Source organism: Mycteria americana, chromosome 3, assembly GCF_035582795.1.
Source record: "Mycteria americana isolate JAX WOST 10 ecotype Jacksonville Zoo and Gardens chromosome 3, USCA_MyAme_1.0, whole genome shotgun sequence".
In the NCBI taxonomy this organism is placed as follows: domain Eukaryota; kingdom Metazoa; phylum Chordata; class Aves; order Ciconiiformes; family Ciconiidae; genus Mycteria; species Mycteria americana.
This window is the reverse complement of record NC_134367.1, coordinates 88,007,455-88,032,083: the sequence shown is the minus strand read 5'-3', so window position 1 is coordinate 88,032,083 and position 24,629 is coordinate 88,007,455. Positions and strand designations below refer to the sequence as shown.

At 40.1% G+C, this 24,629-nt stretch overlaps 1 protein-coding gene and 1 long non-coding RNA gene across 7 annotated transcripts in view; one reads left to right on the top strand and one right to left on the bottom strand.

The window, feature by feature from the left end:
- PLD5 (phospholipase D family member 5) overlaps nucleotides 1–24,629 on the top strand; it is a 188,217-nt gene that overhangs the window by 146,301 nt on the left and 17,287 nt on the right. For all 6 annotated transcript variants that reach the window (XM_075495985.1, XM_075495989.1, XM_075495988.1 and 3 more), the window contains one exon: nucleotides 4,255–4,382. In XM_075495985.1, coding sequence (XP_075352100.1) covers nucleotides 4,255–4,382 — 128 coding nt within the window. The remainder of the gene's footprint in view (nucleotides 1–4,254; nucleotides 4,383–24,629) is intronic.
- On the bottom strand, nucleotides 11,411–19,136 carry LOC142407019 (uncharacterized). Its single transcript, XR_012774786.1, has 4 exons — nucleotides 18,416–19,136; nucleotides 15,930–16,078; nucleotides 14,350–14,397; nucleotides 11,411–11,722 (listed from the first exon to the last, which is right to left on the bottom strand). It is a non-coding gene; the product is annotated as an uncharacterized LOC142407019 (long non-coding RNA).

The following is a 24,629-nucleotide window of genomic DNA, read 5'->3' as shown; positions in this document are numbered from 1 at the left end:
TTGCCTGCTGTGCCTCTGCAGCGTGCGCTTGACAAGCTCTGTTTCCCCAAAATGGGGAAGGAGAGGCGTTCAAAGCCCCTGTTCATCTCTTCCACCTTTACAACTCTCCCGCTCCTAGCAGGGGGTAGCGGAGCCCAGCCTAGCTCCACGACTCTTTCTCCCGGGGCTCTGCACAATGCACAGTCCCAACACATGCCATCAGATCGTGTATCTCCATTTCTCTCTACCCTCTTTCTGCTGCAGCATACTTTCCTACTGTCAGGGCTAATGAGGTCAGGGCTCTTGGTGCTTTTCTTATCATTGCTCTGCTGGTTGTGAATCACCCATCGCTGTTGCTGCAACTTCCCAGATACCTCTGGCTGGCTCTCCTCTCAATCCTTAAATCCCTTTCCCATTTTTCTCTCTCTCTGGTTTTAAAAACACTATAGTGAAAGTAAGAAGGTTGTGAAGACAGAAGGCCAATTTTAGCCGTGGTACAAGCAAATGCAGCTTCTGTTTCTTGGGCGTTATGTTTGCTAACTCCAGAGTGAGTTTAGCCTGTAACTGGTGCTGTTGAAAACTGTTGCAGGCAGAATTTGCACGCTTGCTTTCAAGGCAGCTGTGATAATAACAGCCTAAATGGTTGCTCTTTCTGGGTCTTCTGTACAAGAATGATTTACCGTATCCAACCAGAGAGGTGGTTTGGCTCAGTGACGTTGCCTCTGTACCAGGACAACCTGGTAATATCCTAGGCTGCTCGCAGGCATTGGATCCAAAGCCTCCTGGTGCACCTTCTCCAGACTGCTGCATAAACCTGGATCCGGAGGCCAAGTGGCAGCCCTGTGAGCCGCGGCCTCCTGCAGTCTCCCCTGAAGAAGTCTCCCAGTTTGTAGCCACCTGGTGACCTTGCTTGAGCAGCAGTAAAATCCACAGCTAGCATATGCTGCAACACAGGTGCGCCAAGATGCGCTTCTCGATGACACAGTTTTTCATGATAGAGTGTATATGTGATGAGCTCGTTAATTAAAGTCTCCTGCTAATTAGTTAGAGTGTTTTGACTCAAATCTGTAGAAAAGGTCCTAGCCTTAAGCTCCTGTTCTTGAAGTCAAGCTTGCCCTGTGGCCTTCATGACATTGTTAGTGGAGTACCTGAGAGCAGGCAGCTAGACCAAACAGGAGGTTGCAAGGCTAGAAAATGGCAAATGGCACTTGTTTGTGCCATCCTTCTTCTTTGTGATTACTTTGGGAATTGGATTTCTTTTGGAAATGGATAAAAAGTCAGTCTTTTTGCAATACTACTATTGTCCTCTGATTTCTTCCGCCATTATGAGACAAAGCAAGACGCTGAGCGGCAACCTTGGCACCTCCCAGGGACTGTGTTCCCATCACATGGTGAAGGTCCAGGCTCCCAAGGGCAGGGTCTCCTCTGTGCCTCCCAGACTGCATCAGTCATCTCCCTTTTACAGAGTGCAAAACCTCCCTGCCTAGAAGAACAAATACTCAGAGAAATGTCTGTTACTTAAAGCATGTTTTGATCCTTACAGTGGTCTTTTTTCTTGCGGAAAGAGGGCAATCTGGCCCAGCCTTTACAATGCACAATTTTATGGGACAGGCAAATCCACCTGAGTTTTAAGTGACAGCATTGCTTTTCTCTAAGATCTCACCCTGCAGTTTAATCTTCAGTGAAACAAAATTGTTAGATTTATGTTTTAAGAATCTGGCACCTATATTAGCAATCAAGCCTACAAATTGTGCCTTCTGGTTGAACTCAGTAGACCCATCGCTTTGTGTAATTGAGACTGCAGTATGATAAAGAGTTCTGTTATGGCTTCACATATTGATCAGTCCAATTTAATTTCCTCATGGGACCTGGACCACACTAGGGATGATGGATTGTGTTGAAGGCCTGATAAGCCTATTTTAACAAAACATCTCAAGGGCTTTTTGAACAGAGGCAATTATCAATACTGATGCATGTTTTCTTTCATCAAAAGTTAAGGGCTCATTAATAGGCTGCACAGCAGCTGCTGTTTGCAACACATGACTTTTTGTTAATTAACTCTGAGATACTGTTTCCTCAGCCTTATGAGTTGGCTGTTGCCAGAAGGAAAAGAAATTGGGTACCAGGTTTTGCTTTTAATGGTATGTGTGATAGCAGTATCCCCTGCACTGCTAATATTCACTATGTTGGTAACTGAAGCCTAGATTATATGTTAGAGTGATAGTCCCATCCCCCTGTTTGTGCCCATGTCTAAACTGCCCACACCCACAAATCCTGGTGTTTTACAACTTTTGAATATTGTGTCAGGTTACTGACGATGTCTGCTATTTTTAACATTAGTATTGCTGGCTAAATAGTCTCCTGTTGTAACTTTGGTGATCAGTATTTTTTTCGGCATTGGATATTTCAGAAATGTCTTTAAACTGTGTTTATTTTAGGCTCTCAGTTACGAGAAGGAAGCTCATTGTTGCTTCCGACTGTTTTACCTTTCCTATACAAAAATCCTAACATTTAATTTATAACCTATTTGATGTAGGTGTGTTGTGGGTGTTAAATTCATACTGCTATTTAATGTTGCAAATTGGATGTATGGAAAGAAAATATGATCAAGGCAAACTGCTATGTTAAACTTGATTTTTAAACACAGTTTTCAGACAAGCAGCTAGAAGTTTAGCGCCATACAGAATTGTTTTCCTTAGCTAGTAGGAGTTGCTTTTGTTTTGTTTATTCATCAGAAAACTATTTAAACCACTTAACACCTGCTACAGTGTTTTCTGATTTCTTTTCCATTTCACACACATTATCTCATTAATTAGCACAGTTCTGCTCATTAATGCATGGACTGAAAGTCAGCAGCAATGTGTTCCAAGGAAAATTGGAAAATACCTTTGTTTCTAAGCATAGATGAATGTGGATGGGAGATACCTAGAAAAAATTGGAAAAGTAACTGCATTGCAGCAAATGTAATTGTACAATGAACGAAATTCTCTAACTTGCTCAAAATCCTATGTTGCATGTTTGGTGCTTCATGAAAAGTGGCACCTTACCTGATTTGTCTTCTTTTCGTGATGTCTGAACTTCTAGAGTCATTTGTTCAAGTGAGAATTACAGTTTTCATAATAAAAAAGAAATATTTAGCACTGGTAACTGTTGCTTAAAATTGCGAGTCAAATGTTTCTTAGGAGGTCAGCAATAGGAAGTTAGATGAAAAGAAATATATTTTAGTTCTCCAGGTATCCTGAAATTCTTTTGGAGTTGTGACTCATATCCAACCATTACTGGAATTCATGGTACTGAACATCCCATGAATGTTTAATGGGAGATGGCTGGTACCATTACTGCCCTCCAGGCTGCTGTTTACTGTCACTCTCTTCCTCGGTTACTGTCATGACTAAAACGTGAAGATGAGTGGGTTACTTTAAATTACCTTCAGCAATGATTAATGCAGATTAATCACCTAATCTTACAAACACTGGAGCACTGAAATAACAATAATGATGTGAGAAATCCCCTAAACTCACCTAATATTAAGTATACTTTGGATTTAGTCCTCCAAACATACTGATGGGGCCAATTCAGATATTCCTACTGATGTGATGGAGCCAACAGGCTTTTACCCGACAAGTAGCTCCTTTGATTTCAGTGGCCTATAATCCTTACTAAAACTGTGCAATTCAAAGTGGTAGGTTGAATGTCACAGATTAGCAGGATTAAGAGCAGTTTCAGCATACTTTAGGCCTTTGCTTACTTCCTCACTCCTTAATTCTCCACCCGCGTTCCTCTTGTCGGGACCTGTTCCATGCGACAGCCCACCGTAGGCTACCTGCTCGAACCATTGCACAGGGCAAAGGAGCAGACTCTGCTTTTCAGGAAGGGGTTGTAATTGGGTTTGTATTTTAAAGGCCATTATTATAGTATGTAGCAGGTTTGAGTTACGGAATAGACCTTTGAAAATAAACTATTTTTAAGGACATACAGTGCTGGGAAAAAATAGCAATTATTTGGTTCTAAAATGGGAGAAAATTAAGTAAACAGTATAATGCATGGGAATGTTCCCTATACCTGCTTTTCTGGATTATATATTAATTAAGGTCTTAAGTAGTGTGACAGTAACACTGTTTATCATTGATTTTAAAACTTAATGGTATGTTTAATTACATCCCTCACTAGTTTCGGAATCTGAGGCCCTGAAACGTGAAATGGTTTCTTTTTTTAATAATGTAAATTATGTTATTTTAAACAATGCTATTTATTATTTTATCCTTAAATCTCTAGGTGCTGAAGTATTGTATATGAACATGTCAGCATATAATGAAGGTCGGCTTCAGTCATCTTTCTGGATTGTTGATAAACAGCACGTGTACATTGGAAGTGCCAGCCTAGACTGGAGATCGTTGGGACAGGTAATTTAATTGAAAAAGTAATCCTATACCCTTTGAGGGTATAATGAGGAAAAAAAGTAATGTTTTGAGGCCAGCAAGTGGAGATGGATAGCTTTCTTTTTCTGATAGTTTGCTGGCCAAAGTGCCATCATCAAAAACTGTGCTGCCACCGTTTTGATGACTATTCTGTGTTGGCAAAAGTGTATTACTATAAATTTTACTTCTTTTCATTGGAATAGCTATCCTCAACAGTTATGCTTTGGGTTTAATTTTAAAAATTTGATTGCCTTTATTGATTTCTGTGATGATTCTGTTGTTTGAAGATTGTAAGTTCTAGTTTACTTATTAAAAAAACAAAAAAGGTGAAGAAACCTGTTGGAAAACAAACCACTCTGGAAACTCCATGGTAATGTCATGAGCATGACCTAGTCCTTCTCATCTGCTATTTAAATAAGGAAAAACAAAATTTGCAAAGACTTCCAAATGGATGGTGGGTATTATCCTGAAATACCCACCCCCTTTGGGGAGGGAGAGATTTATGAGTACAGAAAGTCAAATAGCATAATGTTTTTGAAGGTTGTACATATTAGAGAGAAGTCCATATTTTGATTCCTCATAAACATGAGAGTTGAAGGATGCCTCTGCCAAAAACCAGTGCTGAGGACTCTCTGCAGTCTATGACCATTTTGAAGAAGTAATTTATCAGTAATGCAGTTTATTTGCCTTCTTGTAGGTATCTGTAGCTTTTTTTCTTTTTGCAACAGTCTCAGGATTATTAACAGCTGTCATGTTCATTTTTGCTACATACCACTGACTGTGTGAGGCTGCTGTTGGTCATATTTAGGGATTGGAACCTGTGCTTTTAGATCTCAGTAATTGAAATGCACAACGAGGGAAAAAGAAGCAGTCCTAGGTAGTTATTAGTTGCATTAAAAAAAGCTTACTTTCTAAATATGAGCAGAATCTCAGAAACACATGCATAATTTTGAACATACGTTCTAATGATTTTGTAAAGAAGAAGGTGTGTGTTGGTTGTGTTGAAGTTTTTAAGGTTTGTTTTGAGCTAAGAGACTGAAAGTCTGAATAAAAACAAACAACCATTTTAGTAAAGAAAGAGTGAATAATCCTATGTGTATTCATTTATTTAAAATGTAACTTTTTGCATGTTTAAAAAGGAATCTGGAAAACTAGTAGAAAAGAGGATGTTGTTAGCAAACCAGAGAAAGTCTTAGCCAAGAGGATGTTGTATTTTTAGTCAATGTAAGAACATATAGTTTGGGCTTTGGGACAGTTTAGAAATTAAATGTTTATACATTGTCTGTGCCTCATGAGCTAAACTGTTTATATGTCATAAGAAAATAGCTCTTCATGGACCTATTTAGCTTATAAATAGTTTAGCTTTGAAGCCTCTTCTAATTGGGGTTTTGAGTACCGGTGAAAATAATAAATGCGGAGAAAAGCACATCTACCACACAGATTATTATATTTAATTATTGTGTTTATGATCTTCATCACAGATGCTACAATTCGTTATAGGTTTGGTCTTCTAATACTGAAGTAAATCTTAACTCTTGTAACATACCTACATTAAACTTTGATGCCAGTTCTTTGTGGGCCAGTGTTTCAAATGTGATTCCTCACTGTTAATTTTATCACTCTCTTTTCTGCATGCATTTGGACTTTTTTTTCATCTTATTGTCATATAACAGTATATTTTTATGTGTACTGATAAGATGAAGCTCAGAAGAATATTTGTACAGAGCAAAAAGAAATATCTCTGAATTGCAGTTAAAGAGAATCTGCTTTCAAGTAGTAGAGAAATGTACGCTGGGGTTTCAGAAGAGCCTAAGGAAATTAGATGCTTGGCTCCTGTTGACATCAGATATGAGTATCGAATTCCCTTACCCCAGAGTTACAGGTTAATAAATCAGAGCGACTGCCAAAGAGATCTGATATGCAGTCCTAAAATAATAATCTGTCTTGAACTTTTCACATAAGAGGCAAAATAAGCACAGAACTCTGTCATTTTATTCTGAGTGCTTTCCTCGAGGAAAATGCTTTTGCACATGCGTGGAACCTAGTCTTAAAACCCCCACGGTGAGCCGAGCTCTCACTGGGGAAACACATCTCCCACAGGACTCATTATCAGATCCCAGTGCAGCTGCAAATGAGGGATCAGGTCCCTCTTCTCTTCTCTCAAAGCAGCCTAAATGAGTAAGGACTGAGTTTAACTGGGAAATGGCGGAGCAGAAGTGCCAGGCCTGTCCAGACCCATGCCCTTGCACTTGCAGTGCCTGCAGTAGTGGGGTAGGGCTTCTGCAGTTTTGCAGTGGGAGGCAGGGAACTCACTGCACGTTTCCTCTTACATCCTGGTTTACCTGCAGGGAAAGGACCATGAAAAGGCAGACTGGGCTGCTGATTAGTCACATATGGTCTCTTTAAAAGCTCATCCGACTTTTAGAGTAACAGAACTGTGGTTATTGAATCAGCAAACCACTTGGACCGGTATTACTAGACCTTGACAGCAAACCACAGAATAAAGTAGGTCTCTGCTATTCTAGAAACATATGGTACTTTGGCCTATCAAGCACAGCAGTTGTCTTCTCGCTCAAACAAAACATCCAGTATGAGTCAGTCACCTTGTCGCTAACAATGTCTCCTTATTCGGCGGCACAGTTCCAGTGTAAATTATGCAAGTGCATCCAGTTTCACATCTAATAATATCTAAAATGCAATGAAAAGCTTAAGATTTTAACTGTGCATGGTTGTCATATCTTTTCACGTGCCTTCCCCTGTATTTTCCGCGTGCGTGTTTATTGCTTCCTCTGTACTGAGCCTTTGCATACATTCAGGCCAGTACACTGCGTAATTCATATAGGAGCACCTACCTGCTGCGCTGGTGTGGCAGTTGCACTAGAGATGCAGCAGGTCTCTACAGTATTTCACCCTGGGCTATAGTCCCAGAGCCTTCCTACCTCTTGCTTGCTAGGGGCCTAAAGATGTAGAAACGCTTCTGTGACATAGCAGTACAGAGCATTTAACATATAGCAGCTCAGAATACTAGAGAAAATTTATGCAAGGTTGCTGTGGTAGATATAACTGGATTTTATTGCTATTTTGTCCCTTTGCAGGGAGGATAAAAAAAAAAAAAAAGTCTGTTAGCATCATTTTTCTCTTTGGGGCCTGAGTCTAAAGCTGAAATAGTAATTTAACTTTTAACAGCTCCTTAGAAAACAACATCAAGACTTACATGTCCAAAGGAGTCAGCTTTGTTTTTACAATCTCTGTGGAGAATTCTTCTCTACATTTATAAGCTGGACACTAGAAATCAATCTCGTATGAGGCTTACTGAGTTTTCTTGCCATTTTCTTGACTTGCCAGCACTAACAAGAAGCAATACTAGTATTTCCTTTAAAAGTAAATTTTCTGCATCAAGGAGGGATTTTCGTACGCTGCATATATTACTTGGGGAATAACCTTTAAAGTTGCATATATCCTTGTGCCTTCACTGTCAAAGTTTTAATACTTGCCAGAGTCTCAGCTTTGAAATTATGGGCAAGACTCACAGCACATCATTACTTTTCAAGTAAAACTATGTTTCCGTTAGGTTGCAAGTTTGCCAAAACTCTAATAATTTTGGCTGAAATCATCTATGCCAGCTATCTGCTTCAGTGAAAGCTCCATCTATGAAGCTATCTGCTTCAGTCTGAAATCAAACCCCACAGGCAAATGAAAAATACTGTTTAGACTCCCTGAAAACAGGATTTTACAAAATTTAGATGTTTTTTCATTCACAGTGAAATATTTTGATCTTTTCTTTGAGCAGGTCTAGATTTTGTGTCAGGGATGCATCTTTTTCTGTTGCCATCAATCTATGGCAAATATTGCCCAATTACATAACCCATTGAAAATTCCAGGTTATGAACAGCCAGAGTTTTTACCACTTTCTTAGACAGGTACCACTTTCTTAGATAGAGTAAGCTGTGTAACATTGTATCAGTGAAATAATCTTTCTACCAATCTAGTTTCTTTCTGGTAAATCTTCATAAACTGATAAAACGGTGCAAAAGCTATAAAACAAGTCTTACAGGTTTACCAGCTTGATGAAAGACATCTGGAGAGATGGCCTCTTGTTCTTTGTGGTGCACTTCTGCCTTCAAAATGTGATTTTGGGGGGGGTACTAGAAGAGGACAATGATAAAGATAAAATTTTAAATCTCATTTTGAACTTTTTATTTCATATAGGAGATCTGTGTCATCAGCTGTACAACTTCCATCTTCCACTTCACTGACATGCAGTCGGTAATGGATGCCATTGAGAAAGTATTTTCCCAGAGTTCCCAGGCTCTCACCTACTAAGAATTTAGTCTTGTAACCATCGAACAAGCCAAGCAACATCTCTGGGCCATAGCTGTGCAACCTACTTAAGTATATATTTAAGATAAGGACATGTTGAAGTCTATTTTTGTTCAGCAAAACATGTGCATCTATGTTAAAACGTTTGGCTGAAAAAGGATTCAGTCAAATATGCCTAAAATTAGGTACATATACTGATTAATTTTTGCCTGTGGTTTGAACTAATAACAATCAAGGTGGCCGTGGTGCTGTATTCTAGTTTCTAGTTCCTTGACCAGTTAGCTTATTAATGTACTTAAATAAAAGAAATTGGTTATATAAAAATTGTTATAATCCATAATATTAATGCAGAGCAAGAGCTAACAAAAAGTGTCATATATTTATTTTGTTCCATGACTCCCTCCAATAGTTCCAGCAAAGCTTGAAAATGCATTTAGCTCCTTAATTCTGTTAAGGAGCATGAGGTTTGTAGTGCAGACAGAACCTTTAATCAGCACAAGAAACACTTCTGGAGCTCTTCATGCTAACAACATTTTTGGAAAAGTTTTATTCATACATGAATAATTGAATCCAGTGGGCAAACAGCCGTAATGGATTAGTTGAACCACTTCAGAAAAATACATTTATGTGCAACAAATAATCAGCCCTTGGAAAATTCTATTACTGAAAATTATTGAAACAAGTAAAATTAATCCAATTGTCTTCACTGGAAGTGGAATCAGGCTAATACTAAGTACTCTTGTAGGCAAAAAAATAGCTTAAATCATGAATACTAACAGGTAGCAGGTCATTGGGTGTACATGTAGGGGTGAGTGTCCAAATCTGAACGTTCGAGCTGTCAAGCAGAAGCCTGCTGCTTGCTCCCTGTAATTGGTAGAGTCTGATTGTAAACTCCTGGACTAAATGAAAGTGGCACATCCAGAGTCCTCCAGTTACTGAAGAGACATGAGACAGAACCACCAGTTAGGAAGCTGCTCACACCTTGTGCTTATGCGTGGAAACTGTTTAGATTGGGGGAAAAGTGAGTCTTGGTGTGCCAGAAAATAAGGAGTGCTGGAAAGAAGTGGACCCGAAAAGAAGAAGATGAAGTCCCTGGCTGGAGGAAAGATCCTGAAAGTGGGCAATATCCTGGAGATTAGGGAGCTGTGAGGAGGTGGAAGCTGGGGGATGCACCAGGGACGTTGGCTGGTGATGCCTGAGACAGGTGACGGTGAGCAGCCACATAGCAGGGATGGACCCGACTTTCTGCCCTAGCATCCTGGGCCAGCAGCCACCTCCCTGCAGGAATGGAAGGTATGGATGGAAGGTGTTGAAAGATAATCAAGTAGTTGCAAAAGCTCTTATCTCATGGGTTCTTAAACAAAGCCCAAGATCCAGATCCACTGCGGGTAGTAATTTATCTTGCCTGTGACATCTTAAAAGCATTATTTCTAAAAGTCCTACTTAAATTTTGGCTCAGCTGATGTCGAGGAAAAGTTCCTAAGCAGAGCCATGATTTTCTCTCTTAGTTAGCTGTGTTCAACTGCTAGCAGAAGATTTTTCTTTCTAAGATGCCTCTTAAGTCCATATATTTTCTAGATTGTTCATTCTTCTGATCGTTTTAAATTCAGACCAGTTTAAGCTGAATGGCTGTAAGATGTAATTTTTTAAGGACAAACAACCAACCAGGATGTAAAACATACTTTTTTTTAAGGACAAAAAAGCAACCATGTGAACTTGCTCTCATTTTCCCACTTATTTTATGTGTCTCTTGGATTCCTTGTGTGATTTGTTTCGCCAATACAAAGTACGACTTCAGAAAGGCATTTGATTTCTCTTCATTTTAAAAATCCATCAGAAGGAGGGCTGGAAAAATAATACCTGATGTCTTCACCTATGTATTTATTTATGGAGACATATTCGTTCTTGGTAAATTAGGCTTGGCCTTATGAGTAGAATTTTTTGACCTTGCTTCTTTCATGAAATGAGTTCGGGCAATATTTTGAATAGCAGAAGTTTATCTAATAATCTCTGTTGCAAAGGATCAATGATTTGTTCTTGCTGACACTCAGCAGTGCCTTGGAGCACTTCTAAAGTGTCTCGTGTGACAGCTGGGTGTCTGACAGGACTACTAAACAACAGTAGTTCCTTTACAGGCAGTTTCCTCTCCATCCTCCTCTTGTTGTTATAAGTTAGAAACTGCTGATTGTATCTACATAATTTAAGGTAATTAGAAAATTAGATAAACTGTCCCAACACTGTTTATCGGGTTGGAAACAGTGACCTGTTTTATCTGAGTTAGGTGCATCAAGTAAAAACCTAAGATGTTAAGTAAATATACAGGAGGGCCAAAATACTGGAGAAGGTAAGACATGTGACAGTGCGTGAATAAGAAACCCTCTATGCATTACATTTTTTATTATGATGTAAAGCGTACTTATGTCTCTTTAGGACTGACTCCTATAGTACATGAAATTTGTAGCAATTGTGAATTATCAATTACATTTGAAGAATAAGAAATAAGTTGCCCAATTCATTTACTCTGTTAATAACTCAGTTGAATCAACAGTCAAATTAGCTGTGTGAGATGTTGAGAGCTATGAGTATTAATTATTCAAAAAAAGGTTTATTAAGCATTTGTAGATAGAGTAGATGAGCAAAGTTATGCTTTTTATTATAAACGTGAATAATGTAGTGCATACTTACAGTGAAAGTATATTGGATTCTGAATTTTCTGAAATTAACGAACCCTATAGTTATTAGGAAAAAAAACCAAGCCAAAAAACCCCAGTTGCCAAAAGATACACTTTTTGTGTATATCAATTTTAAGTAAAAACTGGCAAGCCAATATTTTATTGTTTTAATACGAATTAGTTTTTTGGACTCAGCTATAGGAAGGCTTGCAGCAGGACGGCTGCAGGAGCACTTGGAATGTTGCTGTGTGTCTTCCCTGTTACCACCAGAGACAGGACAGAACTGGATTGAGAGATCCTGGGGGTTTCAATTTAGTTGTTCAGGTTCTCCTCCTTATAACATAGAAAAAAAGAGACAAAAGCAGCAGTTAGAATTCTTCTCTACCACCTTCTCCTCCTCTTGTCTTCTGTGACAAATAGACTGACAAAACCGAACCTCTTTTTCTTCCTACTCTGAGATGACAAAACCAGGGAGATTAATATGGTATCTCAGCTACTGAGAGCTACATCTAAAAGGCAGCTTTGGGGCAATTTGAGATTGTGGGAATATGGAAGGAACAACCCTTTGATTGCTTGTGGGGGCAAAATCAATTGGAAGCAATCCATGTGGTTCTTTACTCAAAAGTCTCATCCCAATTATATTGAGGAGACTCATGTGGAGGAATCACAGCTGGAAGGCAGCACTTAGTGACAAAACTCATCTTGGGATTATTCCTTTTTCTCTTGATCTCCATTTCTGGGGCTACAGATCCAAATCAAAACTTTCCCAAAATTCAGGAAGCTCTGGAATGCTGCTGGGAGCAAATGCGACCCATGCTTCTTTTTATGTGTATCTCAGGGAAAGGGGAATGATGATTTCCTTGAAGTATATTCTTGAAAACTGTAGTTTCTATTTATTTGTGTGATCAAAATTGTCCTCCTGTAAAAACAATATGTAATAAATACTGGACTTCTATATACATCAGACTACATCGTGATGATCTGATTTGTTTCCAGTTTCCCCAAAATCTTGCTATCGTGGAGCCAGCTCTCCAAACTGATCACTGAGACAGGACGTGCACATTTGCAATTTCTGTTATTGACAGTTGCATCCTATCTTTACAGAACTGCATAGAGCAAAAAGCATGCTATAATCAGTCAGTCATTTTTTTGAACTTTTATCTGAAAGAGTCTCTTGAAGTTATGTAATGGTGCATCTGGTCCTTTCGAGATAAGATACCTTGTCTCACAGTTAGTAGAATTATATCTTTTCACTCAAGCAAAAGTTGTATTAAGATTTTCCATTTGATATAATGTTCTTCTAGTATGAACTACAGTTATGTCCCTAATGTGCACGTTAGACCATTGCCAATCCTTGCCATCTTCTTCTAATAATTTCCCCAATTTTCTTACTGTCCCAGTGGTGTTCAGGATCATGTCGCTATTAGTAAACTGAGCACAGTCTTAAGTGTCCTATAACATGAAACAAGGCTCTTTCAACGTCGTCATCCACCAAGGTTCAATGAAGCTCAGATGGGTAAATGTTAGACTGAAAGTACACGCAACATAATACCAGTATATTCTATCTAAATTCATATTTCTGTGTTAAATAATATCTCTTATATACGACAGAGAATATCTGCTTCTAAAAAGTTTTGATATATCGTTAGCCATGTGATCCAATCCTTAAAAAACCCTCATGCTGCTAATCTGATTTATTTCAATGGGATTATTTCCAGAACTAGCTAATGTTGCAAAGATAACATAAAAGTGCAACCCAGATCTTCAAGCATAGGTGAATGAGTCAAGATGTGAATAAAACAGGTCTAAATAGATATTACAGAGCTGTATTGACAACTAAGTACCTTTTTTGTTTTTATTTCTTGCTGCATAGAAAGCTAGTTAGATTGTCAAAACTCTGCTGTGATGCTATTACAGCTTGTCCTTCAAAGGACAGGCTGAAAATATATTTATTATTTTCACTAGGAGCTTTTGTCTAGGATCTCCATCTTTGACCAAATCTAGAGTCGTTTGATGACTGTTACCTATCTCCAAAATAGCAGCTTTTCTTTTTTCTTTCCTCCTTTTTTTTTTTTTTTTTGGGGGGGGGGGGGCGGGGAATATGTTGCTCTTGGAAATGTGCAGAACTGCAGTATGCATTTATCATGGTGTAAACTTTGTATTTTTGGAAGTCTGATGTTTTATTCTTTAACTGAGATAGGCCACTTTCTCTCTGTTACATCCAGTAAATCAGGACAGTCAGCATTGCCCATTAGACTTACTCTGCTGGAAATTTTTTATCTGACCATCCAGTATTTACAAATGAATCTCAGTGAAGCAAACGGGCTGTTCGTCTCTTGCTAGCATTGCTGTGCACTGTAGCAGAGGGCTGGTTAAAGCCACACCGGAACCTGGGTAATGTGGCTGCTGCGCTCGTGTTCTGCAGGTACTTCTGTTACTGCCTGGTAGTGCTCTTGGTTCCTCCTTACTCCTGTGGGCTTCTCGTTTTGTGATCTAGTGACTGAAAACAGCACGGGGCTGTACATACACCTTGCACTTGGAGTCAAAAAGACTTCTCATGCCTCCCCAGCTTGGCTGGTTTCTCTAGATGCAGAGCTGATTCCCAGCTCCGAGGTGCTAGAAAGCTATTCCTGTTTATCATGCTTCTCCCACTGTTGCGCTCCATTCTCACATGCATCATCCGCATTATGTGTTTGTATTTAGTGTAAGAGAGGGCAACCTACAGCTTGCTGCATATTTTTATTTGATTTCTGTTGCCTGTAGGAGTATGCTCATTACTCTGTCTCTGACCTCTCAAATTACAGATCTATTTTCTTCTCATCAATTTTTTCAGTTGCTGTGAAAGTTCTGTAGAATGGGTTTACCTACCATTGGAGTAATGAATAATAAATTGTAAATCAATAAATAATAAACCTGCAGAGTAAAATGATGGGATATCCAGTTTGAACAGATAAATTCACTTCTTTCCAAAGCAGCATGGGATACTCAGGTAGTTGGATCTCCACAATCTAAAGGAAAAGAGAAAGTTATTTCTTCAGTAAAACTAACCTCATAATCATTTGCCCGCTTTTTAATACTTGCCATGCCATCACTACGTCTTAAAATAATTAAAAGTCATAGATGATGTTGCAGAGAGTGTGTCTGGTTTTGGTTTATGAGTGGTCCCTCAGACACTTGACAAATAATATTAGTGCATTAGGATTATCAGACTGGAGAGTTTTGGATGGGTTCTAGAAATCTTTAGGGAACTGGAGGCATGCAGGAATTTGGTAGCAGAACACACACTGTACACCACCGCACAGAGGATAGAAAATCATCTATACAAGTGTGTGCAAAACTAGAGACAGCTTTAACGACCCCTACTGCTACCTTGAAGCAAAGAGGCAGGCAGAGTGGTGAATAGACAGCACTGGTGAGATGTGCTTGCATGAGTCCGTGGCCTAGAGATAAGGCTCAGTAGCCCAAGAGTTAAGCTATTGAAATTTGGAAAAATCATTTGGGAGGATCTCCCAGAAACTGCGTCACAAATAGTGCACTGGGCAGTCGTCTTGCCTTTAAAAAAAAGAAATTAAAAAAAAAGGCATCAGTCACAGTGATGAGAATGGTTTCCAGGCACACCTCACACCTCTGTAAGGCCTGTCTGCAGTGATCAGTAAAGCAGAAGGGCTTGATTTGAATTTATAGATCCTCCCACCAATTGCACTTATAAGTCCTGTAGTTTAATTTGTGTTGTGTTCGCTAAGAAACCCTGAAATAGTAAGACGTGCTGAGACAGCAATGTGTATTAATGCAGGTGCTGCACTAGAATGGTTTTACCGTTTCTTCACCGGAGCCGGCTTGCAGACAGCCTGCACAAAGTGGGCGCAGCAGAGCTTGACCTGTTTGCACCTATCTGTCCTGCCCACTGCTGTTCTCGCGTCCAAGCCAGATTGCACGGATGGGGCAAAAGTGGTTGTGCTGCACTTCCGTGCCAGAGCCTCCTGCTGGAGTTCAGCAGCTAAGGGGTAGGCATGCCTATAGAGTCAGAGCTCTTAAGACCAGCATGGCCTTTTACAGTCAGAGAATCATTTAGGTTGGAAAAGACCCTTAAGATCATCGAGTCCAACCGTTAATCATTTTGTCTGTCCTACATAACAATACAGGCCATACAGTCTCATCCAGGGGTTCCAGCATCTGGCTCAACAGCTGGTAGTAGTCTTAAATAATCAGTACACTTACGTGGATGTAAGAAAGGCAGTAAATCCACCGCTTTCCCAGAAATGTGATTTATGTTGTGCTGAAAGAGAACTTGTTCATTAAAACCCAGCTGAATCTCTGCGGGGGAGCTAATGCACCACAGCCTATTCTGTCATCTCCCACCAGAACTTGCTGGCAACTAATCTTGGTCAGTGATGTTAATGAATGGAGGCAGATTCCTCTCAGAGGGATTTAGTTATTAGCATACCCCATCAGATCAGTCTTGTTCAACTAAACAATTAAAATAACATTAAAATTATCATGAAAATGTATTCCCAATATGTGGTTCCACCCACACACACACTTTGATACTGCACGGACGATAGTTCCCTTCTAGATAAATATCTTCATTCAGAACTGCCTCGACTCCAAAAGGTTCCCAAATGCAGCATCCCGGTCACCTCCCACTTTAACAGTTGAATCCTTTCATGGAAAACTGGATTTTGTATTGTCCTGTGAAAAAGACACACAGTAAATCAGGCTGAAATACCGTGCCATAAATCTCCGTGAGTCAGGGCAAGGAAGGACAATCATTTCAGTCATTCTACGAAAAGAATAATGATTCCGCAGTTCAGTATAAAATCTCATCTTTCTATATCCATAAGTCATCAAGCAGAACAAAACAGATTCTGACAAAGCATTCCTTCCATATGAATGTGCAGAATTAATGGCATCACTAAACCTTTTCAGATTTTGATATTGTCGTCATAAGCATCAAGGCCTAGTTTGGAAGTCATCATGCAGTCACCTTTCTTAACTTTGCTAAGTAAACGGCAGTCACCAAAACAGTGAAATCATTGATGTTTGCCTGGAACTGCTCAGGGGCAAACTATTAATCCTTGCTTGAGGGAGGTGTGTGGGGCGGGCAGCGCACACAAACAGAAATGTGAGGTGTATCTTCAGAGAACTGCAGAAGTCATGAGAATCCCTGTATTGGACAGTCAAGTTTTTCTATCGGTATAATGACTTATTAGGCGTTTCTTTCAAATTTAATGGTATGGTAGATTTCTGTGATTGGGTAGCAAATCATTTTGTAAGTAGATCTGCAGCATAGGTACAGAACCTACATATGCCATATATATATACATCATGAACATATACTACAATTTCATGATGTATGTTCTGCTTAAATGTAATGAAAACATCTTTTATCGTCTTTGTGGCTTACATTTTATTACCTTCAACTCTGTACGTGCTGTAACAAAGAACTCAGTTTAAACAGAAGTTGTGAGAAATAAATTTGATCTTCTAGTTTTAAGACGGGAAGTTAGTGTTAATGCTGAATTGGAATAACATGTTTCAGGTATCTTTTCAGGTATTTCTTTCCTTTTCCTATAAAGTTAAAATGATTATTACCCAATATTGCAGATGGAAACGGCATCAAGCCATTTACGTTTACATCCGTAAAGTTGTCTCACACTTGTTTTATGTGGTTTTTTTCCTCTTCATTCTGTTCAGTGTTAACTTACGTAAGAGCTATGCTGACTTTTATTAGCATAATAAATCTCTGCCATCGTTGGCACACAATACTTCTGTTTCTTGCACAAGGGGTGTTACACATTATTTAGAAATAAACAATTTTTACATCCACAGGGGCAGCATCTGCCATGATTTGAGATAGCAGAAAACACCCAGGTCATGCCCTTATGCGATAAACAGATTAACATTCCTCTTTCTCATGATGATATAGCCATAGCATGCGTCATTACTATTTGTTCATGTAGCAGCAGCCAGCTGACACCTCAGCTGAATCCTCTACTTCACCAAGTACAAAGAGGCTTTTCAGATGACCCAAATGACCTTTACCTGTACGTGCAACGTAGTGCTTTAGCAGAAAGAGGAAATTAAGAAAGCATGAATCAATGTGTTCCCAGTTTTACTGTTAGGGTCAGGAGGCACAAATATGGTGTATTAATTTAATTCCAAGTTTTCTCCTAGGATCATATACCAGGACCACATCTTTACAGGAGACATTGCTTCCATGTTGAAGCAGGCAGAAACCCCGCAAATATCTAAGGTGGCTACTCAGAAGAACAGGACAAAGAGCAAGTGTGGATTTCTGAAACACTTTCATATAGGCTAGCCATTATCCTGGGGCTGCCTGCGTACTGTTTTGCTAAATTACCTTACCTATCTGAACCGCTTGGATTCCTAGCTTACCTCAAGGTCCTGTACACTGAATTTAATCAAGGCTCTGTCAAAAATTAATTATAGCCTTTGGTCCTCTGCTTACATCAAGAGAAGAGGTTTCTAATTCTGATCAGGTAGTCTGGCAAGGCTCCACAGTAACAGCAATAATTCATATGCAATGTCATTGTCCCAGTTTGTGTTCACAGCACGCCTGCCACCAATCCTTATTGGGTTTGCAAAAGGAAAACCCACTGTGTGTGTCAGTAATGTTATAAATAATGCATCCACTTAGTCAACTACGTGCTGTTGCGTTTCCCTGAAGCCCACGAAACTGAAAGCCCCACAGAAACTGTGCACTTTGAGAGAAATGTTTAGCCATAAATATTGCCCTTATTCTGAGGTCAGTCCTTTGCACTCTCCTCTCTGTGTTGTACAGCAGAAGACGTACGGAGGCTGCCCCTTGCAGCATTACGTAGGATGAGAACAAATACTAAGAGCTCGTGCTGTGATTTCCAGCTGCGTGAGGAGGATGCAAGATAAGGGCTGACAGGACGGGCTCCGATGCAGGAAAGATGGAAAGAGGCAGCGGGAGGTATGCGTGTGTGCGTGGTAAAGGAGAGTCCAGGCCTTTCCAGAAGCTAGCAGGATCTTTCATTTCACCTTTTAATTTTTTTATGGTTCCACTGTGAGGTAGTGAATTGTTTAATGTCGTAGGAACGACACCAGTACTGAAATGTGATGCAGCTTGCCAACAGTGAGATGGAAGCCAGCACAACGTGGTCCTTTTCTTCCCAGCCTGCACTTTTCTTTGATATAAGGAACAAAAACGTGTTCAAAAGAGAAACAGAATCAAATTAGAATTCACGTTAATTAGATTTCCTGCAGTAAAACAAGAACTAAATCAAACATGATCCTGGAAAAATGTTTTCTTGCAGTTGCAAGCTTGCTTTTCCCCTAAAGAGACACTTGTGCTTGCTTTGAGGGGGTAATGAAACTGTAAACTGAAAAGTCATTTGAAAATGATAAATTAGGCTGTGATTATGCCAAGTGATATTAATTATGCTGATAGACTATATAGCAAGGAATTTTTAACTGATTCCATTCTGCCTTCTGGCTTGCTCTGACAAGTAGCAATGTGTCAGGCTTGGTTTGTTAGCGAGCTTCATCAACAGCAGTAAGAAAGCCCAAACTTGCACTCTCAGTTCTGCGTTAGGTTCTACATGAACATCATCACAGAGTGGTCCACGGTTTATACAAATTGTATTTTATTGTTTATACAAACAGATTTATTTTTGTTGAGTTTTCTGTATCAATAGAGCAGATGGCTGAACAAGAAAAATCGTGATGGGGTTTTTTTCTAACGTGACAAGGACACAGGGGATTTCTGGTTTTCTGCTTTGAAGATGCATTGCTACCTCTTCCTCGCAAAGTTCTTTTTCAACCACGCCATTTTAAAACAAGCCCCCCTTCTGCCTGGGTGTCTAGCTTGCTTTGCATCTCAGTGGCAGTACCTTTCAGCAGAAATGAAATGCTGAACCTAATTGTTTTCAGCATGGTTTTCTTAAGATCAGGGTGGTATGCAAAATAACGGTGGGACTATCTACTGAATGTAAGGTGAAGTGGAAATTAGTAGAGCATTACTGTGCAGTGTTGTGTTCTTGACCTGTGGGCCAGCAGAAAAAGGAATGGGACACAAAAATTACCAGCTCCTAAAATATCTCTTCTGCCTTATCGTGGCAGCTTTTTGCCATTAGGTAATAAAAGTAAAAATAATGTATGAAGTGGTAACTTCCCCGGGACTTTTATTCTGCAAGAACCACAGACCTAAATCTATCAAATGTACTTTCTAAAGGTGAGAATTAAAGACCAGTGGGCTGCTAGTGGCTGCCAATTCAAATGTACTTTATCAGTTCCAATGGGGTACAGTCAGTCCACTTATGTCCCTTCCTTTCTTTTAGTGAGAGCATGTCACAGCTTTATACTGACATTCGGTGCAAATGCTGGGTGTGCTCTCTATCAAATGCATCGCCTCTTCTTGGTCACATGCTCGGATTTATTTCCAGCACAGTGGCTTGAATGACAGTTTTCCATTTTCAGTGATGGGATCGAGTTCCCAGCTCAGGTTGAGACTGCATTCTTATGTCAAGTGGAAGGGACTTCTTTTCTAGTTCAGTAGAAATTCTGCCTGCCGATTTTTTTCAAATTGCTTAAAATCAAGATGATAGAAAATTAACCTTTGGTCTTAGACAACAGCAATGTAAACCCCACACAACTGTGAGCCAGGCATGAGATATCCATGTGCAAGACTCACCAAGTGATTCACTGGAGAATTGTTAAGAGTTGAATCTAGGAATTTCAAAATGCCATTTATTCAATAAAACTGTCTATAGAAAATAGGAACAATAGTTACAATGAAACGGTTAATCTCAAAATTTAATCTGTTTTAATTCTTTACGTAATCTTCAAAAGCAGTTTGCGGTTTTCACTGTAAATATCGGTGGTTGGCTCTAAGATGGTAATTAATACATTTTATATTATTTTTCTTTAGAAGCTATTGAAAATCTTAGGTCCTTTTAGGCCTTAGTAATTGATTTGTCAGTATAGCATGCTTTTTGTTACTCCATTACTCACCCCTGTTGTGATTCTGGTTTTGCTCAGTCATTCATTTGGAAACTGGTCATTAAAAAAATCACAGGCTTGAAAAGATAATTAAATACATTTTCAAACACAGGCAAATGGGATATGCACACTCAGTCCTGTATATAAAAAGTCTGCTTAGTAAATTTAGTGTGCAATAGACTAAGATAGACCTGTAGTTAATCCAGTTTCTGTAGCACAGGCAATGGATGCCTGGCACCTACCGGTGGCCAGAGCTTTTGGGCAAATGGCAGTTAATGCCTGAGGAGAGCTGCCTATCATTTTCAGGATCAGGCTCAAGTGTAAGCAATTACTAAAAACTTTTTCTTTAAAAGAAATTATCAAGGAGTTTTCTAAAGCCTCCTGCTACATTTGCCACAATTCAGATATTGCAAGCTGTGAACCAGATTGTGCCACTCCTATGTAGGTCAAATAGTACCTTGCCTACACAGTGGGGTTGTCTCTTAGAGTTGTAGCTCAAGGTAAATATAAAATGCACTGTCTAGTCTGCACAGGGCAGGGTAAGGACACATCGTACACCCCGTCTAACCCATGATCCAAATGTATTTGGAAAGTCCTGCTAACACTCTTTCTCAGATTATGAAGCTTGCAGCGTTATGGGTCCACAACCCCTGTTGTTTAGGTTCTTTTCCTGTGTTTTTCTCATTTCGTGTATGATGCCTACAAATGTACAAGGCAAAAGAATAAGCAGAAATTCCTGTTTGTGAAATCCTGCTCTTTGTCCAGGCTAGTAAGGAATTCCTCCTCTTGTCATAAAAATCAGTATTTTTTTAGCTAGGCCATATTTGTTACTTTTTGTAGCTTAAATGATTTGTGTAGTTAGAGCATCATTGTAAGTGGGTATAAGCCACCATTTCTTGAGTCTTGTGTAGCCATTCACTTCTCTGGGGCTTTAAGAAAGCCCTTATTGGCAAGGAAGACAAACGGTGACTTGGTAACCTTTAATAGTTGCTCTGCATGAATGTAAATGGCATGGGGAACAAAGAAAACCGGCTCCCATGTTTTTCATTCTTTGAGAAGAGCACTCATGGTGGCTCTTAACAAAGAAGGAAAGAAACCTGCTCATGAGAGGACACAAGATTCTCTATCCGGAAAACCATTCCTGTCCCCAGCTTCCAGCACATGTCACTCACAAGCAACTCTGTGATTTAACATCCAAATATTTCAGTTCTGTTTTGAACTAATCAAATTCGTGACTCTCTATTTTCATTTCAGATTTATCTTCCTTAGTTTTATTAAGGTTTTGATTTCTTGAGGTCTTCTGCACTTTAATTTTTCAGTGATGTTTTCATTACTGTGTGAGTTGCTTTTAAAACTCAGGATGAAGAAATACTTCCCTTGCCTTAAGAGCTCTTGCCCTGAAGGATTTTACCTTAGCAGATACCTCAGATGATGCGTAGCTGCAGGTTTCAGTCACTGCAAGACAGGAAGCAACACCCAGATTTTGATTCTTTCAATACAAATGGCTTTTTTCTGCTTCTCCTCTGAGACTATTAAAAAAAAAAAAAAGTCTGCAATAACAGCAGCTCTCAAACCGAAGAGAAAGTCTTTTCTCTTATCTAGATGACATACAGCTTCATACTAAATCTGTCAGTAGCACATCCTTGCTGCCCACTCTCTGCAATGCCCCCAGGATGATAGGCTTTGTGATTAATTGGAAAAAGAGCAGTCTCTCCTCACCTCAGACTATGGGAGCAAAAATAGGCTCAGTGTGCAAGACGCTTCTGAAACGTATTTTTTTGGTCTCCAAAACTATTGGGGCTGTTCTACAAGAAAGGAGACAGCTGGGGTTTTACTGCTTACGCGTGTGCATTGTTTGTATTGTCTCCATTTCAAGGTGATGTATCATACGTAAACCAAGACGGCCATGGGCTGCAATCTAACCTGCTTTCCTGCAATCTAACCTGCTTTCCTGCAATCTAACCTGCAAGACAGGCTGCATCTGGCATTAGCATCCAGGCATTAGCCTGGAGAAAAGGAGGCTGAGAGGAGACCTTATCGCTCTCTTCAATTACCTGAGAGGAGGTTGTAGAGAGGTGGGGGTCGGTCTCTTCTCCCAGGTAACAAGTGATAGGATGAGAGGAAATGGCCTCAAGTTGCGCCAGGGGAGGTTTAGACTGGATATTAGGAAATTTTTCTTCACCGAGAGGGTTATCAAGCATTGGAACAGGCTGCCCAGGGAAGTGGTTGAGTTGCCATCCCTGGAGGTATTTAAAGGACGTTTGGATGAGGTGCTTAGGGACATGGTGTAGTGGTGGTTTTGGCAGTGTTAGGTTTACGGTTGGACTTGATGATCTTAAAGGTCTTTTCCAACCTATATGATTCTGTGATTCTGTGATTCTGTGATCTAACCTGCTTTCCTAAGGAAACGAGGTCTGCACAATAAGCATCGGAGTCGCTGTCTGCCCTTTTCCAGTAACTTTGAATCTACTTTCCAGGTTCAGGCAAATTTGAACTTAGGTTCATAAAAGCTTAAGGAAAACAGGCAGCTGGGTAAAGAGGGTAGCTGTGTTTTCCCAGAGAGGGAAAGGAGGAGCCCAGTCTGTATCACGTACCAGGGAGTTCACACGGGGGAGAGCTCTTATCACGGCTTCAGAAGCAAGAAAGCTTTGATCAGTGCTGGCCTCCAGAGAAGCCAACTGCAAGACGCAACGCCGTGGGAAGCCAGGGTTCGTTACTGCGCTGGAAATACACCTCTTGCGATGGCTTCATTCCAGTCTGCAACGGGAGTGTGAGCGCTGCGAGGGGGTGAGCGGCAGGGCCCCAGCCAGGGCACCGGCTTGGCTCCTGCAGACGCCCGCTCCCACGGGAGGGTGAAGTTCCTCTGCAAAACGGGCCGGTCCCTGTGCGCCTCTGCTCACGGGGAGAGGCTGGCGGTAAGGCACGGCTAATGCTTTGTTTTACAGTCAGTTTTAAAACAGTTTGTTTTACATTCATAGGGAGAGGACACACTGCAAGCACTCCTGCTCCGAGGAGAGCTGCTCATGCAGACGCAATGCTGGCAGCTTCTGGTGTGCCGTGAGGACACTGTTTTATCTTTACTTTTAATGGAAGGGATAAAGTGGAATAGTAATAATGGGACTGATAAATGAAAGGAAAACTGTAACCACATAATTATGTCAGAATCAACTAACAGCCATGAAAAGCCGATTAAACCACATTATGCAGATACATGTAACAATACTATTAGTAAGTCCTTTGCAATGGCATGCCTGGCAATTAAGAGAACAGTATTGGCAGCACACAGTGAAAACAGTGATAATGTATAGTTAAAAATGTTTGGAGACAAACAGTGCATAGAGGACAGGGACAGTCTAGAACTGAATACAGGAGCGTCCTCAAAGATACCAGCACCCAGGGGAAAAACCACGGATGTTATTCCTAATAGACTGTTTGACTAGGATGGTGGGCATAGCTTGGAATAATTTATATTTATCTTCAAAATGAATTTACTGTCTTATCCATAAATGAAAGGCTGCAGTGCAGCAAGTAGTCTGTATTTTCCAACTCTCCACAAATTTCAGGTTGTGCAGGCTAATGGAGGAATTCCATATTTTTTCTGAATTAAAGAAGCTTGCAGAAATATTTTGATTTAGGCAGTAAGAATATTAGGTAATGTTCCTGTGGTTGCAGCTATTCAGTAAACATTTGGGAATGAGATCGCTCAGTGTTGCGTATTCTTATGTATGTGGTATTTCCAGGTCAGGGACCTGAAGAAGGTGTCACCCATCAAGTTTCTTTCTCATTGGACTATTGGGATTTGTTGTTTCCTCTCACCCACCATAGAAAGAGAGTTGAAGGTTCAATTCTATCCTTCGCTTCCCTTCCTCTGCTCACTCTTGCACAACGTTTCTCATCTGCAGTCAGGGAGAATTGCGCAGGAACAAGCTCTGAGAGAACGTTAGTGTGGGGTTCGGAGCTCCCACAGGCTTTACAAAAAGATATGCTCCTACTAGAAGCTACTCCATGTGACTGTGGAGAGCTCATCTAAGGGAATAAAACCAGTGGGGATTTTTTGGTGTCAAAGGATAAGCATGCTGGAGAGTTCGTACTCCCCTTATCTTCTTCATCGTGCCAGACAGACTTCTGAGACATGCTACCAAAAGAGTTTGTTTGCTTGCAGAAAACCAGCATGGGTCCTTTAAATATTTATCGTACGTATTGTTTTCCAACATATACATTCAGGTTTTCTTCTTGCTTTATTTTTGGAGATGGC